This window comes from Bombus fervidus, chromosome 2 (assembly GCF_041682495.2).
Source record: "Bombus fervidus isolate BK054 chromosome 2, iyBomFerv1, whole genome shotgun sequence".
NCBI lineage: Eukaryota > Metazoa > Arthropoda > Insecta > Hymenoptera > Apidae > Bombus > Bombus fervidus.
In genome coordinates, this window is record NC_091518.1 from 20,969,779 (window position 1) to 20,992,693 (window position 22,915).

General features: G+C 33.7%; 5 protein-coding genes across 12 annotated transcripts in view; 3 read left to right on the forward strand and 2 right to left on the reverse strand.

Annotated features, from left to right (window-relative positions):
- Magu (SPARC related modular calcium binding-like protein magu) overlaps positions 1 to 6,122 on the forward strand; it is a 33,147-nt gene extending 27,025 nt beyond the window's left edge. The window contains exons 5-10 of one of the 2 annotated variants that reach the window (XM_072020784.1): positions 1,572 to 1,652; positions 3,183 to 3,263; positions 4,553 to 4,786; positions 4,874 to 5,046; positions 5,156 to 5,321; positions 5,435 to 6,122. In XM_072020784.1, the coding sequence (XP_071876885.1) occupies positions 1,572 to 1,652; positions 3,183 to 3,263; positions 4,553 to 4,786; positions 4,874 to 5,046; positions 5,156 to 5,321; positions 5,435 to 5,523 (824 nt within the window). In that variant the 3' untranslated portion in view covers positions 5,524 to 6,122. The remainder of the gene's footprint in view (positions 1 to 1,571; positions 1,653 to 3,182; positions 3,264 to 4,552; positions 4,787 to 4,873; positions 5,047 to 5,155; positions 5,322 to 5,434) is intronic. The other variant, XM_072020789.1, reaches the window with a different exon arrangement.
- A 55-nt stretch (positions 6,123 to 6,177) lies between these two features.
- Positions 6,178 to 8,980, reverse strand: Cdk9 (Cyclin-dependent kinase 9). 2 transcript variants are annotated; one of them, XR_011802307.1, is made up of 8 exons: positions 8,793 to 8,980; positions 8,632 to 8,716; positions 7,958 to 8,048; positions 7,720 to 7,886; positions 7,389 to 7,630; positions 7,165 to 7,312; positions 6,611 to 7,084; positions 6,178 to 6,454 (listed from the first exon to the last, which is right to left on the reverse strand). XR_011802307.1 is itself a non-coding variant. In XM_072021042.1 (7 exons), exons 1-7 carry the CDS (start codon positions 8,897 to 8,899, stop codon positions 6,776 to 6,778), a joined length of 1,149 nt encoding a protein of 382 aa, XP_071877143.1. In that variant the 5' UTR covers positions 8,900 to 8,980; the 3' UTR covers positions 6,178 to 6,775. The 2 variants fall into 2 exon arrangements, 1 of the variants encoding a protein (XP_071877143.1); XM_072021042.1 differs by having other exon boundaries at positions 6,178 to 7,084.
- Positions 8,981 to 9,033: 53 nt separating this feature from the next.
- On the forward strand, positions 9,034 to 19,590 carry LOC139996274 (uncharacterized). Of its 6 annotated transcripts, XM_072020561.1 has the most exons (11): positions 9,279 to 9,524; positions 9,751 to 10,260; positions 10,369 to 10,593; positions 11,063 to 11,260; positions 11,970 to 12,095; positions 12,301 to 16,040; positions 16,124 to 16,539; positions 16,617 to 16,808; positions 16,892 to 17,428; positions 17,508 to 17,765; positions 17,890 to 19,590. In XM_072020561.1, exons 3-11 carry the CDS (start codon positions 10,400 to 10,402, stop codon positions 18,961 to 18,963), a joined length of 6,735 nt encoding a protein of 2,244 aa, XP_071876662.1. In that variant the 5' UTR covers positions 9,279 to 9,524; positions 9,751 to 10,260; positions 10,369 to 10,399; the 3' UTR covers positions 18,964 to 19,590. The 6 variants fall into 6 exon arrangements, with proteins under 6 accessions (XP_071876632.1, XP_071876672.1, XP_071876681.1 ...); XM_072020531.1 differs by lacking the exons at positions 9,279 to 9,524; positions 9,751 to 10,260 and adding an exon at positions 9,034 to 9,272; XM_072020571.1 differs by lacking the exons at positions 9,279 to 9,524; positions 9,751 to 10,260 and adding an exon at positions 9,034 to 9,272 and having other exon boundaries at positions 16,127 to 16,539.
- Positions 19,591 to 19,952: 362 nt separating this feature from the next.
- LOC139996706 (STING ER exit protein) lies at positions 19,953 to 21,504 on the reverse strand. The gene is made up of 4 exons (XM_072021237.1): positions 21,156 to 21,504; positions 20,910 to 21,066; positions 20,516 to 20,744; positions 19,953 to 20,193 (listed from the first exon to the last, which is right to left on the reverse strand). The coding sequence occupies exons 1-4, from the start codon at positions 21,274 to 21,276 to the stop codon at positions 20,047 to 20,049; spliced, it is 654 nt and encodes a 217-aa protein (XP_071877338.1). The 5' UTR covers positions 21,277 to 21,504; the 3' UTR covers positions 19,953 to 20,046.
- Positions 21,505 to 21,606: 102 nt separating this feature from the next.
- Positions 21,607 to 22,915, forward strand: part of Mical (Molecule interacting with CasL) — a 108,403-nt gene continuing 107,094 nt past the window's right edge. The window contains exon 1 of the mRNA XM_072020512.1: positions 21,607 to 21,983. The gene's annotated coding sequence lies outside the window, so the exon portion shown is untranslated. The remainder of the gene's footprint in view (positions 21,984 to 22,915) is intronic.

The window sequence follows — 22,915 nt, forward strand, 5'->3', positions numbered from 1 at the left end:
ACGCGCTATAACTGACACGCTTTGCAACGGTTTTATTTATTGCCGGATCCGAGAACTCCCAACTAGTTGTGACCGCTATTTCCTCAACGTTATCCACATTCTTGTCGAGGCAATGCGAACGATAAAGAGGAAACGGTAAGCAACGTCGTGAGATAATAGCTTCATCGAGACAACCCATTTTTAATCGATTATTTTCAACTTTTAGATTAAGAGCCTTTCTCTTCTGTCGTAGAAATTATACAAGTACAAGATTCGTATATATGTGGATGCGATCTGTCCTTTTCATTCGTACAACACACGTAATTCTCACCGAAGTTGAGACAAACAGCAGGTGCTATTCTCTGGTATCTTTTTATTCGTCTCGTGAGTTAGATTCGTCTTTTTGTTTGATACGCAAGTCACGCGGTATATCTACGTACGTTTTCAAATTTACCGTAATATCGAGAACACGTTAGAAGTTAGGGTAATTCATGTATTTCGAGGACAAAGGAGTAGACGTTGTTCGAGAAGTACCGTCGTGTATCGATCTATCGTAGAACGCTGCTTTAACCCCGTGCTTCTTTCTGTCTTCCAAACAGGTAGTTTGCATAAAAAGTATAAAAGTATTGGAGAACAAGTAGATTGGTTGATACGTAGTATCGTAGTCAATTGCATGTTAAGTAATCACGTTCGATCTAGGATTCTCTGGTATCGACTTGCGTGACCCGCGAGTAACTTGCAGTTATCGGCTATTGACAACTTTATGCAACCGCGATTCTCCCACTTGCCTCGATTCTTCGTAGAATTCACTTCACTTTGCTCGCAATGTCTTCATAGAGAACGTAGAGTAAAGATAAAACGATCGTCTAAGCTCTTGTAGTACACTGTGAAATAACACTTTATGCACGGACGAGCATGCACTTTGTTGACTCCCCGAGCTAAGATCTCCGATCGAAGCGCGTAGACAGCGGAAACTTGAGAACCGCGTTCGGAGAAAATTTTCAGACGATTCCAGACGGTTCGCGCTTTCGTCTTTCAGAGTCCCGCAATTCTCGCGTTTCCGCAGTTCCAAGATCCTCGAGTTCCCGTATTTTCAATTTGTAAAGTTCCAAAGATCTCGAGTAGAAAGATATTCTGCGTGAAAATACCTCTGTCGCTAACGAACAGTCTCAACCATTTTCTCCGAACGCGTATCCCCTTAACGTGTACGTCGCATGGTCTTCACTGACCAAGTCAGCGCATGAAGTTGATCCGAATCCTTTTGACAAACTTACCTACCGGTGAACAAACTAAACAGGATACTCCGCCATTTAGAAAGAACAAAATTACTACTCGTATATGTAGAGTTCTGTTACACGTAAGAACGCTGGAAATTGTTTGGGGTACGTGCCAAAGAGAGAATGAGAGAGAGAGAGAGAGAGAGAGAGAAAGAAGGGAGTCCTGCCTGAGAATTCTTAGTGACCAACCCTACTATTCGATGTTCGCCACCGCTCGCTGCTCTGCTAGCAAAACCTGCGATGCGCGAATGACAAAAAAACATTGTACATATAGGTAAGGCCGGTCGGCTGAGTGACATCATTGTTATCATTTAGTACGTTTGTTCTTGTCGCTGAACCCCGCAGACGAGCGCCCCGAGGTCCCTGAGGCCCAGAGGACCCGGGTCATGGACCAAGGTAAGTCCTAGTTCTGCACATCAAACACACCATTGTCGCGTCATCTCTACGTTATTTCTTTCTCTCGAATCTATCGCTTATCGTCATTATCCGTTCGCTTGTCACGGGGATCCTCGTGAATTCTTTTACCACGTTAACAACAAACACAGCGCTCGTTGAACATACGCGTGTAAAGCTTGGGAAATTTTCTGATCGAACATACATCGATTCGACGTATCTCTTTCATTCGTTTCGAAATACTCGTTGTACTTTTCACTCTTTATCGTTATCTCTATGTTTTATTCTGTTAACGTACTAATTAATAACGAACACATGATTTTGAATATACGATACAGACAGACGTTCTTGGCTAACTTGATTAAAAAGTTGTTTTTGCTTTGAGAAAGTTGCCCATGATATACATGGAGTGAAAGAGATTTACGAGAGAAAAACATCGTAACCTAATTGTTTTTATAAGTTTTTAAACGATCGCTTTGCTACGCGAGATATCGCCAAATAATTGTCCGTCTATTCAGCCAAGTTGATCGCTCTATAAACTATGCGCGCGATAATGAAAAACATCAATCGCAAAGATATTTCTATCTCACGATATTTTCTAGAATTTTTAACGACGGATATATAATAAATAGAAATGTACAAAGTGAGAAATATCGCAAGATATTGTATTAATATGCAGACGTGGAAAAATGCGCAGGAATCCCCGTAGCAGGCTTACTCCAAAAACTGTTCTTTTCATTTCTAATATTCTCTATATAGCTAAAAACATGTATATTTATATTTCAGAAGAAAATATCAATTTCCTTCGTGACAAACGACTTCAATTTATTCGTACAGTTTCAGGGAACGATAAACTCGTTCAAAACGATTCTATTCTATAAGTACGTTCGAATCTATCTAATTAATAAAAAAAAAAAAAAAATCTTTCTGTAATTATTTTCTTAAAATCGCGCGTCACCACCCATTCATTCATCTAAATCGATAGGATTTTGTAAAGAATTTTTGTAAAGATTTGAGAACGGGAAGAGGCAGCCAACGTATACCGAACTTACAATTCGCATTTATTCTAATATCATGCATGTGCTGTATAAAAAAAAAAAAAAAAAAAAAAGAGAATGTAAAAAGGAAAACGTGTATGCGTCTGTGTGTGAATCTTATTGTTTGTTGGGTGGTGACGGTCTTTTCGAAATTATTCTAAAGAGCAATTGTGCGACGTCGTGATAATCAACGAATGTAAATACGAGTCTCTTTTTCTAAATTATCCGCTGCATTAACAAATCGTGCGAAACTATCGCGCATTGTACACAGAAATGTAAAATTTTCAGTGTACAATGATATAGAAGTAAAAAACATGTTATAGTTAAAGAAAAAAAAAAAGAAAAAAAAGAGAGAAACGCTATCCTTGTATATAACAATTAACATTAATCTCGCGATTTCGGTGAATGGGCTGATTATTACCATTACTTTGTTGATTCAGTGGAAAGAATAAAGATTCGACGAGAATACATACTACATATTTTCCGTTTTTCACAGTATTGAAAGGCAATCCTGCTGCAGCGCATTCTCGACCAACGTTCAAAGATGATCCAACCGATACGAAAGAGGACAGTGACGGTGAGATTTTTGTAAAATTTTTAAAATTCCTAGTATCTGATCTGATCTTTTCAATTTCTTGATTTAAACAATCGTAATTATATCTTAAATAATGCATAATAGTTTCTACAACCTTAACGATCATATTATAGGATTTTTTATTTATTTAGAAATATTAGAAATTAGGCTTTCCAATGATTTCTATCCTATATGATAATTTTATTGATAGATAGATCTACCATGGATTAAACAGGAAACGATGATTATTTAACGCGAATTAAATACTAAAACGACTAAATGGGCAATTCACAATGCACAACTCGTAGCTTGTTGCGAATTATCAACTAAAGAGCGATCGGTCGATATCGCGGACCTTGAATGAATTTAATGCTCAAGGTGGAGGAGGTTTAATAAGTCGAGTATCACTGTAATTTGGCATTTTATTTGCAAAATTTTATTTTTTTTTTTTTTTTTTACAAAATTTTATAATTTTACAAGCAAAATTTGATGTTCTGAACACGACGGTTGTAAGATCTTGTTGAGACTCCAGTATCTCACCCGTACGGTACGACGCTCTGTTGATGAGTGTCCTAGTATGTCGTTGATACTCCTCATCAGCCGTTGAGTCTCATCCGTCCATCGTGTCTTCCCGATCGTCGGTTTTCCCTGGATTTTTCCCTAACATCTGACTCGTCAGGTTTACAGCTCGAGGAGGACAGGTAATTCAGAATTTCCCAAAAAAGGGAGAGGTACTCTCCGAGCCATAAACGGAAGGCCTCATAACTTGACTCCCAACTCACGACTCCCCTAACACTCGATTCTTCGCAACTTGACCCTTCAGATAACGACTGCCAGGTAACGACTCCCAAGTAACGACTCCCAGGTAGCGACTGTCCGTAAATTCCTTCTCCTTAAGAGTCCCTTTGTCTTTTCTCATAGCCCTAACACGTACATGTCCCGCAATTGTCTTCGGACATGGTCACATAGACCTTTTTTTCCGCGTAACTATTCGACCGAAGGACCGACGACACATTGATGGGCCGCTCGGCCCATTGAAGTTTCCGGACCCTTTTGACTTAACAGCACTTAGGCTTTTTCGCAATATTGTTTATTGTTCTATGGTATTCCTTATGGTTTTATGATATTTTTTAAGCCATTTGTCCATGATACTACAATATTAATAATAAGACAAAATAGCTCCTATAAGTGTAAAGTTTTCATTGTTATTTTATTTTTAATTGTTAGAAATACGAACCTATGTATTTTGGAGGAACTATTAAATTAATAAAATACCGATATGTAATTTACAGCAAACGATTGTTTAACGGACAGACGATCCGTATTAGAAGACGAAAGGCAACATTCTCAAGAGAAATTTTATGTACCTGAATGTACACCTGACGGAAGGTATCATCGAGTGCAGTGTTATTCTGGTTATTGTTGGTGCGTATACCAAGATACTGGCAAACCGATACCCGGGACATCTTCCAAAGACCGTACCCCAAATTGTAATCCAGTACCTATTCCTAGCAGACCTATGAAAGGTAACTGAATCTCGTTGTTCTATCTCGTTTTATTTGTTTACTGCAATAAAAATACGTCTGATCAAATATTCCTAATTTCGGCATTAGGTTGTCCTGAACAAAAGAAACAATTGTTTCTACGAGATTTAATGGATTTAATGCACAAAAAGATGAAAGCCTCCGGTACAGATTCGGATGAAACGACAGCCAAGTGGCAAGCTTCGAAAGAGGAGCAAATAGCAACTTGGCATTTTGTCATGCTTGATAAAAACAAAAATAAGGTAAGGATAGAAGATGTTTTTGACAATGAAATTCTTAAATATTTATATAAACTTACGCTGGTCAATTTGATAAAACGAGGTATTCCATTTATCGTGTTTCTTCTCTTAGGTTCTAGAGAGGAAAGAATGGAAAAGTTTCCGCACGATGGTAGCGAATAACAGGCAGCTTCAAAGATGCGGAAAAAGGCTTCCTAGATACTGTGATATCAACAACGATAGAAAAATCAGCATGACAGAATGGTTCAGTTGTCTAAATGCTCAACGACCTACGACACGTAATTATTTTCATTACAAATACCACGTATATTTGGTTCGCTTGAGAATGTATAATTTTACAACAATCGGAGTTATTCTTCCCTTAAATTCGTGAATATTAAAATTATTTCAGCCGAAAGTACGGAAAAATCATCAACGAGTAAACCGAAGAGAATGGGCCCAAATCCGTTGGATCAATTTCTTAAAAACGACGATGATTAGAAGTATATGTGATATAAATGTGTGTTCGTCATTTTATCCATATGTTGTAGTGATCGTTCATCTAACATGTGGATCGTAACGACGGAACTTTCGAAAGAAAGCCAATTACTGTGTTAAAAAAATTTTATTTGTATTTTTATATCCGGTGATAAAATACCACTCGTATCATTTTATTTTTAATATGAATCATATTTCTGTACCTCACAGATATTGATAATTCGATAGTGTAGTTTAGCATAATGATGATATATATAGTTGTAAGAATAAAAAGTAACAAAGTATTACGGGCATACAGTCGTGTACATATTTAAAAAAATTTTTTTCTTGTTAGTGCTATGTACCGCTTTCTCATGACAAAGATAAATGCAGACACGTAAAATTAAATGTACAATTGCCGAATGTGTTATTAAACTCGTTAAATGTCTCGCTCTTTGTTCCATGAGTACTACAAACAATTGTTTAATTTAGGTTTAATTAAATTTAATTCGTACATCTTTTAAGATTCCCATCATAATTATGAACTATATGACACTATCGATTCATAAATCATTGTAAAGTTAAAAATTGTTCACTGAAATAAATTTTGTTTTAACAAGATATGCTTCAAAAGTAGCAATTAATAGTTGTTTTTAGTCCAAAAAATATTTTTAGTAAATCTATAATTTACTGGCAGTAATTACTACCTTTTTGTTGTTTTGTATTGTATTCGTGTGAAATTTAAATAAGGATATTAAAAGATTCCAATATATAATAACTTTTGAATCCCTTAGATGTCAAAAGAATTAAGTCTTACTCCACTTGTCAATTATGGACCTCATTTGTAAAATTAAAATAAGGAATATATACAAAATTTCGTCTTTTCCTTCATAAATATCAAGGATCGATTAAAATATAATACATAAATAATTGAACAGAAGGAAAGCTGTCAGTTCTGAAAATATAAGGCTTAAATCAGAAGACTGTTTCCATTTGTACAAAATTTATATGTATGTATATATGTATATATAAATGTATATATAAATATATATATATAAGTATGTATATATACATATATATGTGTGTGTGTATAAATATAAGAAAATCTTACATCTTATTCCAATAGTTTGCATAAATTAAAGTCCCAATTTTAACTTAAAATCTTATAATTATCGATGAAGTTCAAAGTCAAGTATCATGTGGATTAAAACATTCTGAAAGATGAGAAAACATGAACTGTAAACAGCAGTCTACGTTTATATAAACAAAATATATCCTAGAATACACGATCTTGGTAACCACTATCGGCCATACTAGAACTAGGTTTAGCTGGTCCACCAGGTACTTGATGATGAGGATGACGTATATGACCAGGACGTCTTGGTGGTGCTAGGTACTCGAACATGCTCTGCGTATGTTGCGCTAACATTTTGCTGAGATCACAAGGCATCGGATCGGTCCAGAAAAAGTCATGATTCAACGCAGAATCGGAATCGAATCTTTTAGATGGATCAAGAATTAAAAGTCTATCTAACAAGTCACAGGCATAAGGATCCTTTAAATATGGTTTTAATCTGTCCTTGACCTGTACAGAAATGTTCATTTTGAATGCACTGTTTATAGATACTTGTTATATATTTTACTTAAAATGAAAGTAGTAATTACCTTCCGTTTTTGGCCTTTGGGTAAGTCCATTTTATTAAATAATTCTAAATTTTCTACTCCAGGCCATACTTCTGTTGTAATAGAACCACACAACTGTGAAATTAATATGAGCTGTTGTTGCTCTGTATTTCCCTGCATTATAGGCGACCTACAAAATTAAATAACGTGAAAGGATGCCGACAGACTAATAAATATTAGTAGAAGTAACGTTTAAAAATGCAAACCTAGTCCACATTTCAGCCATAATGCACCCTGCACCCCATAAATCTACAGGGGGACCGTAGTTTCTATCGCCAAGCAAAAGTTCAGGTGGTCTATACCAAAGAGTAACAACTCTGTTTGTATAACGGTTTGGTTGACCATTTTTATTTGCACTAAATGCACGAGCTAAACCAAAGTCAGCTAATTTCAATATACCATTTTTGGTAATTAAAACATTTGCAGCCTTCATATCTCTATGTAAAATCTATTAAAAGAATATAGAAATTAATATATAGTTGTTACTTACAATATAGAATCTTTTTTTCACTAATTATACAATTTAAATATGCTTACCTTATTACTATGAATATAATAAAGACCATTTAACAACTGTTGCATAACTTTTTTAATTTCTCCTAAACTAAATTTAACATTCACGTTTGACAGTAATCCAGCCAAGTCATGTTCGCAAAAGTCAAATACAAGATAGAACGTAGAACGATAACGATTATATTGAGTTGCTAAAAGAAAATTTTCACAGAATTATTTAGTTATATATTATCTATATTACGCAATAATATCAAATATCTACCTCTTGTCCTACATATTTCTATTAAATTCACTACATTTTCATGTTTTAATAACTGTAGTATCCTTATCTCTCTTAAGGCAGTTATAGGAAACTATAAACAAAAAGAAAAAAAAGAATGATTAATGTTTCATTACTAATGTTATTATACTTATGTGAAAAGAATTGAAACGACTTCTTAGATTGTTTATTTGCACATGTTTCATTAATTTTCATTAAGGTATATACTACATATTTTAATTTAACCCATCAAGGACCAATATTGGGATAATGTAATGTGTCATTAGAAACTTTTTTCGATCCATTTTTACTATGAATCTTTATTTTTTAACATTAGTATTTGATATATCTATAAAAGGGAATTTCAAAGATTCACTTAATATATTTTTTCGTCATTATTTCTTCTATTTCTTTGTCATGTAGATTGTAGAATATTATAAAATTTAAAGAAATTTAAGTATTTATAACATTATGATAAGTTATACTGCTTGGTCATTAATGTGTTAATAAAATTCCTTATAGAAAATGAAGTAAAATTATAATAAAATATTGTTTTTATACTATAATAATAGAATATTGTTCCGTATAATATTTAATATACTTGTGTAAATAGACGAAATGGAAAAAAAAATAGAAAGATGTACGTTAAACGATCAAATATTTGAACATGTACATACCCCTTCTTTTTCATTGTCCATCAACACTTTTTTCATAGCTACGAACTTTTTAGTACAATTTTTATCCCTAGCTTTGAACACCTCCCTACAAAACAGTCATGAAAAAATAAACACTTTCCACGTGTATACGATTATAACCTAAAATTTTCTATAAATTTTACCCGAAGGTGCCCTGGCCAATTTTCGCAACTTTTTCATATTTTGAAGATTCGTCGCAATGAGGAAAATCAAATTCTTCGATGTACTTTTCTTTTTCTTTTGTATTCATCTTCAATGTTCAGGTAGTAAACACGTTAAACTTTGGTAACAAAATGACATCGTAAGGAAGAACGCGATTAGTCACAAAATATTTGTCAAAATATTAGTATGCCTAACATCAAAGTAGAAAAATTGATCTCGATCCGCGCGCTACCTGGCGGAACTAGCGGCAGATAGTTTCACGCTTTCGTAGTAAGAACGGTCGTCGCATATTTATGCCTTTTGAACAACAAACAATCGAACGTTTGTTAGTATCGCATCGTTGATCTCCGCCGAATTTCGCAGCGGACGCGTTGGACAAAATGCGCGAGAAGATTACGACTCGTAATATCGCGTAATCATGATATATCCTGACCGGTGTTCGGGAACCGAAATAATGCGAGGTACGTACATATGTATGTACAAAGTACGATCAATAAATTATTGAGAAAGTCTTGTCTAGAATACATATTTGATATAATACTTCAAGTTTAAAAGACACTTGATTTAAAACATTTTCATATATTTCAAAGTTTCTTTAAATACATATGTTGCATACAAACATATTTGCTAACCAAGTGTATGTTACTCTTAATATCTAAAAGTAAGTCGTACTTAGGGTACATACGAAGATGAGCTAAATGACAGTTAACAAGGTGTGTTCGATCAATGTTTTACAAAAATTTAAAACATATCGTTTCTCAATGACACGTTTTCTATTTTATCTTATCAATTGTTATATGTGTTCTCATTAATTAATCGATTATGCGGCATTCCACTTCCTAACGTAATTTTTTTCACTTGAATGTTTGGATTTCTACTTTTGAACTGTACTAGGATTACACGTTTATTTTTGGCTTTCACATTTTAATTTTATTTCAGGTACTAGGTTCGCGTTTCAAATATTTAGCGAAATATTTCATTCACCAACCCATATGTGATTACATATTAAATTTAAGGTTAAACAGAATTAACTATGAGATACATGTTTTACTAAATGTTATACACACAGTTTTAAAGATATTTCCGACAGAAAGTTATATAATAATTTATTATCGAATACGCAATAAATTTTAAAGTATCATATACAGCATATGTAATGAAATAGAACCAGTATTTAAATATTGAAGATACCGTAAAAGGATTAGTAATTGCTATGCAAAGAGTATCCATTGTATTGACCTTGAAATTGTTGTGTACTTTGTCAGCAATACATACATTAAGGGAAGAGTATTTAATGTCCTTTTTGTTTGCAGACTTCTTTTATCCTGTTTACTTTGAATTTTATTATTTGAAAAAATGCCAAATATCATAACAAAAATTACACAGAAACAATAAATTTTTGTACACAGAAAGCATAATCTATAAAAATATTAAATATGATATATTAATGTAATATTTTTTTCTTACATACAACTTCTACTTCAAATAATGTCTATGTTTATATTTACTTTGCTTCTTTGTTTGACCTTTTTTACATAAAACATTAATGGATTAAAGGTGAACAAGTATGAAAGATTAAACATGTCCCATGGCTGGAGGCAGGGGCAACAACAGTCAAAGTGGAAATTTAGACAGAATACATCAATGGCTATGTTGCCATCAACTTTATGCTTCTGTCAAGCCTGAACCTCCTTCCAGTGAAACATTTAAAAAACATCAACATATAGAAAAGAGCCGAATTGTTGCAAAAAGTCTTAATGATCTGCAAGATAATATTTTGAGGTAAATGAATAGTTTCCTATTTAATTCACAGATTATTAATTAAGTCAAAAAATAATTTAACGAATAATTGATTTAAAATAATGCTAATATTATTTGTTAATGTTTTCATATAATACATGAGATAACAAATATAAATATCTTCATAAAAGCCCTTGCATGGTATAATTGAGCAGTTACAGTGAATTAATTTGTACTATATACTTTAATTTGTGTAATTGATATGTATAATATCGAGTATTGGAACAACTAGTAAATTGTACAAAATTATGGAACATTTGAAAATTCTAATTTAGAAATTACTTTTAGCAAGCTTTATTTTATTATATCATATTTGTTGCATCTGTATAAAAACTGTCTGTATAATTTATTATTGAATTGTAACCAAAGAGAATGTATTTGTATAAAGCAATTTATGTGTACAAAATATAAGCTCATAAGTACATAAACTGAATAGAGTGTTTTATTGTAGCATATTTACGGACTCTTTGTATTGTGATCTTAACATATTACATGGACATAATATAATACGAATAAACCAATGTATTGTTAAAACAAGAGCTCCACACTTTTACAAGGTTCTCAAGCCTTATTTTATATACATTAACAATCATATTGATTGCATCATTGATAAAGTGGAAATTTTTCATCATATAGAAGGCTTTGTGAGGTACTGCCATATCTCTAATCACTTACATAGAAGCAGTATCTATGAGAACTATATATTTATTATTTACATATTGCAGGCTATACCTACAATATGGACTCTTGTTTAATTCAGGAACATTTGTGAAAATTACATTCATTAAGATTTTTAAATATGTGCAATAATTAAGATATTTTTTTTATCACTCAAACAAATGCAAGTTTTCCTGAATTAACATTTTCAAAGTTCCATGTATTCTTTTATATAAATTACAAAATGTTTATTTGCATGCATTTTGTGTAAATTATGTATTAAAAATATTTCTTTAATAAAATGTCATTAAGAAATTGTGTTTTATATATATTGTTATCTAGATGTAATCTCGTAATACTGCAGTTGAATAGAAGTTTCCTTTAATCAATGATTTAAAAAGTTATAGATAATCATTATTAATAATGCTATAAAATTTGTACAATAAGTTATTCTCTTTATTTTCTTGTGTTTTTATTTCTATACACATCTAGTGTCTTTAAATATTACTCTACCTGTACAGTAAAACATATATTACACTATTTAATGGTATATGTTATGACAATCAGCATGTAACACTTAATTTCTCACTTTCGAAATAAATGTCATAGAATGCACACGATAGAACAATGTATATTAGATATGTCTTTCTCTCTTTCCATATGTATTGTATATTTGTTAATACTGCTTTATACATTTTCAGGCTTTTATACAGCAATTCAAACTTTTCGAAAGAAGAACGATTATTGGTAGAACATATTTTGCGTACTTATACCTCAAATCTTGTGAATGCACCGTCTGATAATAAAGTTTTAGACATCAATAAAAGGTTACAATTTATAATTATAGTATTTTAAAGTTTTAATGTTATATATATATATATGTGTGTGTGTGTATTTTTTACTTTAATATACAATAGAAGCTACTATTTTTAATAATTATATTTCAATAATGATAAAAGCATATATATATATTTATTTATATATTTATTATATATGTAATTATATTTATAAATATTTATCTTTATGTCAAAGATATGTGGATTGCACGACACCAGACTGTCATTCAAAAAGCATTGAAAGTATAAGAAATGTAAGAGAATATGCTACTGTGGATATAAGTCCCACTGTATCCGATATGGCTGATTCTGGATTAGAAACAGGTTTTGTAAGTCCACACGAAAATACTACATCTGAAAATTCGAGTACTGATTTTGAGGAACTACAAGTCACAGAATATGCTTCTGGGAATGATGATTTGGATAAGATACGCGCCAGTAGACGCGTACACAACAAAGATCAAAAAGTAGTTTCAAAAAATGAACGCTATAATTTGACTAACAATTATAACAGCCATATAAAAAATCTGGTAGAATCAGGATTAATGGAATGTGGTTCAAATGATAATAGTGCAACAAGTTGTTCTTTTGATGCAGAACAACCACAATTAGATTCGTCCAGTTCATCTACAGATAATGCTCAAAAAGCGAAGTCAAATACTGATGAAATTTTTCAATATGAAAACCAAGTACTTAGCGATCCATTTTACGAGTCAGACTGTGGAAGTGATGAAAACGAATCGTTTGAATTTATTAATGTTGGTAATGCGTCTTCTCTAAATACCAACGTAGAACAGAGTTGCGTGAAGGAAGAACCTACGGAAAAATTGGAAGACGAGAAAATGTGTCATTCCAGTTATTCGCAAGCTGAAAATGTTCCATCAGAAAATGCAAATCACGAAGTATCACACGATACACGCGACCAAAAAAGTTCCTGTAATACAAGTAATTATTACTTTATTGATGCATCAACCCTCAATGATGAAATAGAAGTTCCAACTTCCAATGTAGTAAAAACGAAATACAATGAAAAGTCACATCCATATGTTTCTTATTCTTCTAAATATATTGCAAGTACATCTAATGATCTCGCCGACGAACAATATTACAAGTTCACACCTCTTAAGACAACTAATTTGCAAACTGGACACGAACGAATAGCGGAGTTTGAAAAAGAGTTGAAACTTACAGAATATCTAGAACCACTTACGGACACGCGAAGAATAAGGAGAACCGATTCTGCGTCAGAAGACAAAATTAACGTTGAAACAAATAAAGAATCTTTAGCCGTAGAAATTAAGGAGGCGGACAGTGGTGAAAGCGCGCATCCTTCTCCTTGTCCCGACAATAATAAAAATATAAATAACGATCGACACGTCGTAACACGAATAAGTAACGATAACGATAACGCAAATGCGATAATAGTGGCTAAAAAAGAAACAATCGAAGAAACGAACGATAAAAACACAAATAAAACGGATGATACACGACGACCTTCGCTTATTAGAAGGAATACGTTTGAGCTGGACTCAAACGACGAAAAGCTTTCAGTGCTACGACAGGAATACGAACGACGACAAGGTAATCTCGTATTCCAGAATGCTATACCTCAATATTCAGGTCATCGTGTTGATGGCGATTCATGTTTTAATCCACCGGACGAACCTTCAATTCCGATAAGCAACGTATTAAATAAGTTTCCAATTGATGTTCAAATTCCAACTAGTAGTCAGTATCATACAATACCGTATCTTCCACGAGACAATGGAAAATATGAAAGTAATCAGACACCATCAGAAAATAATAATTCTTTGCAAAGTAAAACTAACGTAATTTATCCGGTAACCAAAAGTGCTAGTGATGAAGTAGTTATGGATTATCACGCAGAATTGGATAATGATTCAAGCAATTGTAGTAGCAGTTTACCTGTTACATTAAGTTGCATTCTAGAAAAAGATAGCAGAACAGATACGATAAAAAAGACCAAGTGTGACGAAACTATGCCTATTATTTCCGGTGGAGTTAGCACTTCGGACTATTCTAAGCCTACTGATAGCCCCACTGTGCGCCGAAAAACAGAATCGACACCGATAGTTTCTGGTGGCTCTGTTATTATGAACGAACCCGAGGTGAAGATGAGACCCACGAGAATGTCTTCGTCTATGACCGCATGGGTGGTTGATATGAGTGACTGTAACAAAAATGAATCCAAACTATTGAACAATTCTCATGCAGGAATGTCTCAAAGTTTTTCAAATTCAGAATGCATAAAGAAACCGGTAAGGAAGACAAGTGGTCACGAAAAGCATGGCAGCTTAGGATTTTTCGTTAATTTGAAAGATATGGATCGCAAACCTATTTCGCAGCAGCAAAGTTATTCAACGGATAAGAAAGAACAGAATGGATGTAGTAAATCTTATTGTGAATTTTACGTTGATATATCTGGTACAGGTAACGCACCAAAAAATAAGAAAATAGAAGTAGAAGAACCTACTGTCAAACCTGAAAAGTTTAATGAAAGCGGCGACAAGAAGAACATTTTTTCTATGTTCATTGATTTAAGCGATCCACCAAAGAACAGAGAAAATATTGTACCACCTTCACATAGGAGAAGCTTTTCCGCATTCTCTGACAAACAGATAGAAACAAAGTTGGATGATACTAATTCTAGCGAAAATAGTATCACGACGAGAGAAGATCAATCATCGAGCGAACAGAAATGTGTCAGAGAAAAAGCGAAACCGAGCGTCTTCATGTATATAGAATCTGATTCTCCTGTGGTTAGAAGAAGAACTTTGTCCTCATCACGACCGGCGTTTAAACGACATTCCTGGAATGTTGATAAAACGCAAAGCGTTAACAACAATGGGCATGTTGCGAAAGAACTAATGTTTAGAAAAGAACACAAACGTGCACACAGTCTGTCCGTAGATCGGGGAGACTTAAAGAAGTTACGAGCAAAGCCCAGTTCTTCGAGTCACTCTTTAAGTGACACAGCAAAACAAGAATCTGTTACCCAGAAAAATTCTAAACTTCTTCAAGAAGGTACTAACGGTCCAAGTAATATGGACACATCTTCAGAAGATGTTTTTGAGTTTGATGTGAGAGACACACCTCCGAACTCTCACGTTGAAGTGATCAACGAAGAACTTCGTGTTAGCGTGAAAGAACATGAGTACACGGAATTAAAAACAGAAAGAATCACGGAAAATCTTAATGCTACCGATGCTAAGACATACGAGGATGAATATTCGGAAACATCGGCTTGGGAGAAAACATGTACAGAGAGTACCGAGGGACAAACACGCAAAAGTGAAACATTTGATATTAGTAGCGGTAGTGGTCCATCCCCTGATAGTGATAATCATGACTATGAATTATCAGAACTATTGAACGGGGAAGTGCCAAACATAAATCGACCACAAGTAGTTCCTGCTGTAGGTAGTAAAATATCAGAAACGCATAAGTCTTTAAATGAAACGATCAAAAAGATTGAAAGCGAATTGAAAAGTTCAGATTATGTGAAACCAGAGACAGAATATGATAATCATAACGTAACATCAAAGAAGAATGAAAGGACTACAGCACACAGTACGAAAACAACAACTTCCAACTTCGTTCGATTGTCTGATTTGGATAAAACACCCGTGGTTTCTCATTCTACGGATATGTTGACTGTAAAAGAAGATAGAAGTACCTATCGTATGTGCAACAGTATTCCAGAAACTTCCTGGATCGAAAGTAAATTAGTAATGTCTAGAACTAACGGATCCGTTAGACCACTTCCTAGAAAATTTACTTCGATCATGAGTACTTCCCTTCCATCTAAACAGAAATCTCCGCTTGAGGACTTAACAGGGGAGTATGATGGAGAAGGAATTATATCAGAATCTGATCTGAGTAGTATGCAGAGTAGCATGGGTCGTTCTGGTGCTGGTATGTAATTTATTATATTAAAACATAGGTGCGATCAAAGTGATTACGAACCGTTGAAGTATTAATTGTTACTTCATTTTTAGAAGGAAGTACAGAAGAAACTGAAACGTCTAGTTTGGCAGGAAGTAGACCGTACAATAGATTGGGAGAAGATTTATTAAGAATGTTCTTAGAAGAAATCAATCCAGATGTTACGATTGACGTAGCTGGACGTCGTATAAGAGCTCACAAATGTATATTGAGTTCTCGATGTCAATATTTTGCGGCGATCCTTAGTGGTGGGTGGATCGAAAATGCAGGAAATGTTATTTCTCTGCAAGGATACTCTTACGATGCGGTACATTTTGCATTGTGCCACATATACAGCGGAGAAAGCAACATACCTGATTCCATAAGTATTGTTGAGTTAGCTACGTTAGCTGATATGTTATGCTTGGAAGGTCTTAAAGAAATTATTGGATATACGCTTAAAGTTAAATATTGCCATCTATTTCATAAGGTAAGCTCATAAGGTCTGCTTTCATAACAAAATTCCCGACTAGCAATTGTTTGTTGATCGTTCATATTAATCTACAGCCTTGTCAAATATGTGCTGTTGGAGTATTAGAATGTATGCCTCTGGCAGCAGCTTATGGCCTCGACGAAGTGTATCGAAAATCTCTTCGTTGGGTTACGAGACATTTCGTACGGATATGGCCATGTAAAGCATTTGCAACGCTTCCGAAAGAACTTATGGCAAAATGTTATCATCAACATATTGTACATATGGTATGTATTATATCGATTATTTGACATGTAATTTATTCTGAAATCTAAATAATTGTCTTTTCTGTATTTATCGTAAATAACAGTCCACGGATAACGTGCTTCAAACTATGATGGATTGTGATAAACTACTCGCAACTTTGCCAAATGTTCGTTGGGCTGAACCTGTGTTTAGAATGGTTTCAAACTTGCTGGAAACTTCAGTGAAGTTTCTGTCGGATAATTTCTCAGGAGTTTTGGGAAACGAAAACTTCCAATCTCTTGGCCGAGAGTTAACATGGAATATCAGTCGACTTGAGGATAATTTCTTAGCAGCTGCCGAACGTTTACCTCCTGAACAAGCATGTAAAAGTTATTCAAAATTGAATAAAATGTTAACCTCAGCACAACAAGATGAGGTTCAAGACAAAATCAAGTGGGGACCTATGTTTGTTGATTTTTTGAAAAAAATTCAAAGTCGAGTAGAGAAATGCTTGGTTAGAGATGCGGCGCGAGCCGCTAGAACTACTACATGGTTAAAGATGGACTTGGAGCTTCGGCGCAGAATTCAAAAATTAGCTTGTCTTGTAATTTTACCTCACGAAACATCAAAACGTCAGTCAAGGCACTCTAACTTTATAAAAGTACATAATACAAATTATAATTAAACGCTTTTTACTGTTAAAAAAGTTTTCTTTTTTTTAAATGTATTTATCCTTACAGGAACCTAGGCCAGCATCGAGCCGCTCAACTATTACTAACAGAAGCTTGGATTTGAAGCGTGTGAAGATGGCTATATCTGAACATAATCATAAAACTCTAAAACAAATGGCAGTAGCTCAACAACAGCAACAACAACAGCCGAAGAAAGTTTTTAATAAACCAAAAAGCGATCCATTGGAACGTAAAATGCAAAATGATAAACAAGCCACTACAGATACAACAAATAGTCGGCCAAAATCATGGCCTAACAAATTAGAGGTAATTTTCTATCACTTGAATACTATCACGGTAAACAATTTATTTCAAACATAATTTTGTAAACAGATTAAGAAAATTGTAAAAATTTCATGTTTTCCGAAATCATTCATACGTTAACTTTTAGGTAAAATCGAGATATTTGGAACCTCGGAACAAATCAGTCCCAAAAGAAACTACGCAGCCAGTACATCAAGAAAAGGTCATGGTACAGCAACGACGAAAAATAATGATTTCATCTTCAGATTCATCTCGCACATCTAGTCCGGCAATGAAACGGGCTACCGACAAAAAACCATTAGCTAAGATAAAGTTACCTATAAAGAAAGATGTAAAGGCACTTTCTTCTGATAGTTTAACAGAGTCGAACGCCAGCAGAACTAATACGAAAAATGATTCGATCAGTAAAAGTTGCGGTATTACGCGTCCAGAATCTCCGTCTTTTAAACAAAAGAATACGGAGATAGGCTTATCTGTAGATTCTTTAGCAGAATCGAAGAACAAGCCAACAACTGTAAAGAAGAAGGCTACTAAAATGGACACTTCGATGTCCACGGATAGTCTTATGACTGAAATAACAACAACGCCCAAATCAAACACATCAAATAAACTTTCACCGACTTTAGGGAAAACAATAAATAAAGCACAATCTTATGATAAAACAGCGAAGAAAAGCTCACCACCGATGCAGCAAAAAAATCTTCTTACAGCGACAAGAAGACCACGAAGATCATTAGAGAGTTCGACCGCAGCTAGTAGAAGCCGGGCAGCTGCTATTAGTGCTTACCATCTGCGAAGAAATCTTCTAGACGCTGCAAAAACTCCAGATATTCCAAGTAAGTCATTAAATAATGTATCGTGTAAAACGGTAACCATGCGATCGATTACACAATCGACAGTTAATCATCCTAATATAATGAGAGAGAAAAAGGAAGGAGTGCCGACTCAACAAAGCTCCGAGAGCCCTAGCAAAAGATCTTCCCCTAAATCATGTGGCACTAGTAAGATAAATAAGCCTACGGTCACTAATAAAAGGACAACTACTACAAAGACCTCTTCTGATGAGAAAGTTAAAAATAAGTGCCATAATGGGGAAGTTCCAAAACAACCAACCGTAGGTTCTAGATCGGGAACGTTTTTAAAAGATGAACCCACGATCCTTAAGAAGGCAGATATTAAATCTTCTCAAATTAACACTTAAATTTATGAATTGGTTGCTATGTAAGTTTTTATACGTACATAGCGCCCATAGTTTAATGATTATACATATAAAACTATCGTCTTTAATCGCAAACGTGATAACTCCAACCGCGAAATCGTATTATGTGTAAAAAAAAAAAAAAAAATAGAGTTATATATAATTTTAATTTAAAGCAAGTTGCAGTTGACATTAATTATCAAAAGAAATATATTTAAAATGCATTTATTAGGTATATAGAAAAGTGCTATGATTTTGTTGTAATGTTGAAGGTAACTGTAAAATGAAATATGGCACTAGGAATATGCAAGTTAAAAAATTATTATATTTCGTCTTTTCAATTATCTTGATCTCTGACAGTGTGGAAATATGAGTTTTAGAGAATTTTCAGTGTCTTTCAAATTCAATTAAAATATTACGCAACTAGAGAATATTGGTAATCAATATCACTTTCGATCATAAATGCAGCTAGCTTAAATGTCCCACCCGATTTTCAACCAATGTACGCATTAATATGTCATAGTATTACACACTGCATATTCATAGAATGTAGACGTATCATGGCCAGTTATACAATATATTTAGATAGACCTTTCTTTCTTCCACATTAAAGAGCCATATTATCCAAAATTGTTTTGTAGAATTATTTACTAATTTGACTAGTTGCAGTATATATGTAAAGTAATTCTTTCTTACCATTTAATGTTGCCATCGTACCAACTAATTCTTATTGTAAGTAGAACTCCGTTTACCCTCCAACGATCCTTATTAATGAATTATATGTAGTTATTGTATTTATTTATTAAATTTATATCTCTATTTTGCAATGTACATTTCTATGCAATATTTATATCTAGTCATTTATATATTTTAAATATTTACTTTTATGTAATGTTAATAAATAACTCGATATAATGTTAAAGAATCGTTTAATTTTTTGAATCATTATTTTTTATAAAATTTAGTATAATAGTAAAAATAAGACATTAAAATTTTTATACAATCTCTCCCACATTCTACTCTGACTTTTTTTTATACATATTTATATTTAACTCTAAATATACATGACAATAATATAAATAGGTTTTACACATCTAACAATGTTCCCCGTGGTCTCGTTCTTTTCGGGTCTGCTTCAGGGGGTGGCATAGCTTTTCGTTTATTCATTCCTTTCCTTTCTAATTGTTTTTCTATTATTCGTGCATTATTAGCATATGAATCAGCAACTTCTCTCTGCAAATATAAAATATATGTTTTGAATATAACTGCTTTTTACGAAAGAAGAGTACAAATTTATATGTAGAATTTTTAATAGATTTTTTATCCCTAAATATTAGATTTATAGCGTAGCATTGCGTATTTTCGTTCTGCACAATATTAGAATCTAACATAATCATTTTTTATAGCATTTTATAATTTCTTCCAATTTATTTAGTGAACTTTAGAAACATTTTTACCTAAATAGTAATTTTTTGCAAATAACGATAGTCTTTTTCTAGCAGAACAATTTATACGTAAAGACTAAAGATGTATAGTAAGAAAATCTGTAACTTACTGCTTCAATTTCATCTTCTTCTTCGTCAATTGTAGAAACAGTAACAGAACTGAATTTTCCCATATTCTTCGTGTGTTTTGTTACCATTATTTTCTTGGGTTTTTCAATGGCTACCTGATTATATATATCCGTCATTGGACCTTCACCAGAACTTTTGATTACTGCACCTTTTACAATAAATACAACATTTGTTGCTTGGTCATATTTATAATACAGAAAAAGACCACATCTGTAAAGATACATACATATATTAAAATTAACATCGTAATTTATAAAAATAACATATAATGTAAATATCAGTGATTTAACTCTTTAATTTTCGAAATGGTTCCTAAGTTTTTGATAAAAAGAGAATGAAAAATATAGTTTGGAAGTAAAACGAACTATGCCATACTTTTTACATTTTTGTCGATATTGTTTTTCAATTCCTTCAGAACGTTTTAAATATACAATTTCATCTTGCTCGCAAGTCATCTTGTGAGCATGTTTACTTCCATCGATAACTCGTGCACCATCCCTTTTCCTCAAAGGTAATTTTTCTATGGCACAATCTGCAAAGATATGTAAAAATATCTATTATGTACTTATGGTTTTTAACAAAATAAAGAATAATGTATTTAATAAACAAAATGAACATAACCTAAAATCAATGTCATCTGCCCACATAAACAATAATAAATATGTAACGGTTTTTCTTCGCTATATTCTTCTTGATCTTTTGTATCGGAACATATTATACTTCTTGAAACTACTTTCGGCATTTTCACTTGAAATTATAAGTTCGACTCATAGGTTCAGCATTTGATATTGACAATTTCTGACTAAACTCTTGTTAATGTTTGGATCAGTTTGAAACTTTCAACATTATCGATAGAATATATGAATGTAGAACGTAATTATATTCACTGGTAATTAAGTGCAACAGTCAATGTATTTATTATTTACACCGACCTCGAAAAACAACACGATCAGTTTAGTTACCAAAACAACTGTAACTGTGCTATAACTTCATTTTGTTCGAAACCTTAAGATGGTGCTATGCGTGAGACTAGTGACACCTGACGGCGAAAATCGTGTACCACACAGGATGAGCTAAGAGGATTTTCCAGTGCCTCCACTCCTGTGATCGAGAATTTCACTCCACACTCCGTATTCGGTCGCGATCGTAGTACGGTGTTCGACGCGCAGTCGAAGGAGGCCAGTCAAAGCGAGCGCAAGATGCCAATGTAGACAGTGAATCGCGCGACGTTCGTCAAGTAAAACGAGTATGTATAATGTGAATACATAGTGAGAAATCGGCGTGATATGGTGAACGATCAAGCTGCAATCGAAATCTTCAATTAGCAGTACGCGCGCGGTAATGTGAACAAAGAGCAGAGAAAGAAAAGGCTACGAAGGAAAAAAGTGCAGTGACTCTAGATTTGATTGGCGGTGCACGCAGAGAGCGGCCCTTCGTATACATACATATGTACGTATATACACACGCCCGTATACACAAAAGCCTCATACGACAACTCTTTCTCATCATCTCTCTCTCCTCTTTCTCTCTTTCTCTCTGCATTCCTGCAGTAGCTTGCACGTACTTGCACTTTTTTCCCCTCATTTTACATGAGATTTATGACCGCGCCCCCTTCGCAACTTGTTAGAAATAGATAGCTGCTTTGTATACGTACCGGCTCCCATTGGTGGACTTCGATTTCTTTCTTGTATCTCGCAATCGAATTTACAGAGAGAAGATTAAACCGACTTGTAGCGGAGAATGTAAACGAGAGAGAAAGAAGAGAGGATATCGCGATACACACGGTATTATGTATTAATATGTAAATGCTTTGCGAGCCAGTGAATTTTTATGAATCGACTTTCGTAATTTGCGAAATGTTCAATTGGTACGAGCGGTAAATTTCGCTGAATCGAACGCCGCTTTCTTTGTTTACCTTGTAACGCCACTCGACGCAGAACCTAAAAGTACACGTAATGCGTTATCAATGATACAATTTGAGATCTTTTTGTGATATAAGAATAGATTCTTGTAGGAGATTCTGTAGAATGAAATTAGCTACGATAGGATAGATATCTTAGATTATGACAAATATCGAATCGCGTCGGAAATCTTGTAATCGCTTATCTGTCAGCTGACGACAAGTCAGCCATGTCGTAGTTACTGGCAATCATTTCTGTATGTATCTGTCATGGAAGTTTTGAATCTTTTCCTTCGTTATTTTCTCGCAACATCGGATATCGAACAGCGAGGACGAATTTCGCGTTTTGCAGTGAAATCGTGAGTAAAACTTGCTCCATCTCGATATGTCAATTTAATCATTTTTTATGATACTCTATGATAACTTTACGTGTTAGATGTGAAATAAAATTTTGTTTATAGTAATTGTTATACGAGTTACA

What these genes read in the sequence shown, in the direction of transcription:
- Cdk9 (XM_072021042.1), bottom strand. Translation starts at nt 8,899, where the DNA reads ATGAATACAAAAGAAAAAGAAAAGTACATCGAAGAATTTGATTTTCCT. An exon ending in AGAAATATGTAGGACAAGAG is followed by an intron (nt 7,887 to 7,957) that starts GTAGATATTTGA and finishes ATTTTCTTTTAG; the next exon opens with CAACTCAATATAATCGTTAT. An exon ending in ATTATATTCATAGTAATAAG is followed by an intron (nt 7,631 to 7,719) that starts GTAAGCATATTT and finishes TTCTTTTAATAG; the next exon opens with ATTTTACATAGAGATATGAA.
- LOC139996274 (XM_072020531.1), top strand. Translation starts at nt 10,400, where the DNA reads ATGGCTGGAGGCAGGGGCAACAACAGTCAAAGTGGAAATTTAGACAGA. An exon ending in CATATAGAAGGCTTTGTGAG is followed by an intron (nt 11,261 to 11,969) that starts GTACTGCCATAT and finishes ATACATTTTCAG; the next exon opens with GCTTTTATACAGCAATTCAA. An exon ending in ATCAACATATTGTACATATG is followed by an intron (nt 16,809 to 16,891) that starts GTATGTATTATA and finishes CGTAAATAACAG; the next exon opens with TCCACGGATAACGTGCTTCA.
- LOC139996706 (XM_072021237.1), bottom strand. Translation starts at nt 21,276, where the DNA reads ATGCCGAAAGTAGTTTCAAGAAGTATAATATGTTCCGATACAAAAGAT. An exon ending in TATCGACAAAAATGTAAAAA is followed by an intron (nt 20,745 to 20,909) that starts GTATGGCATAGT and finishes GTATCTTTACAG; the next exon opens with ATGTGGTCTTTTTCTGTATT. An exon ending in AAGAAGATGAAATTGAAGCA is followed by an intron (nt 20,194 to 20,515) that starts GTAAGTTACAGA and finishes TTATATTTGCAG; the next exon opens with AGAGAAGTTGCTGATTCATA.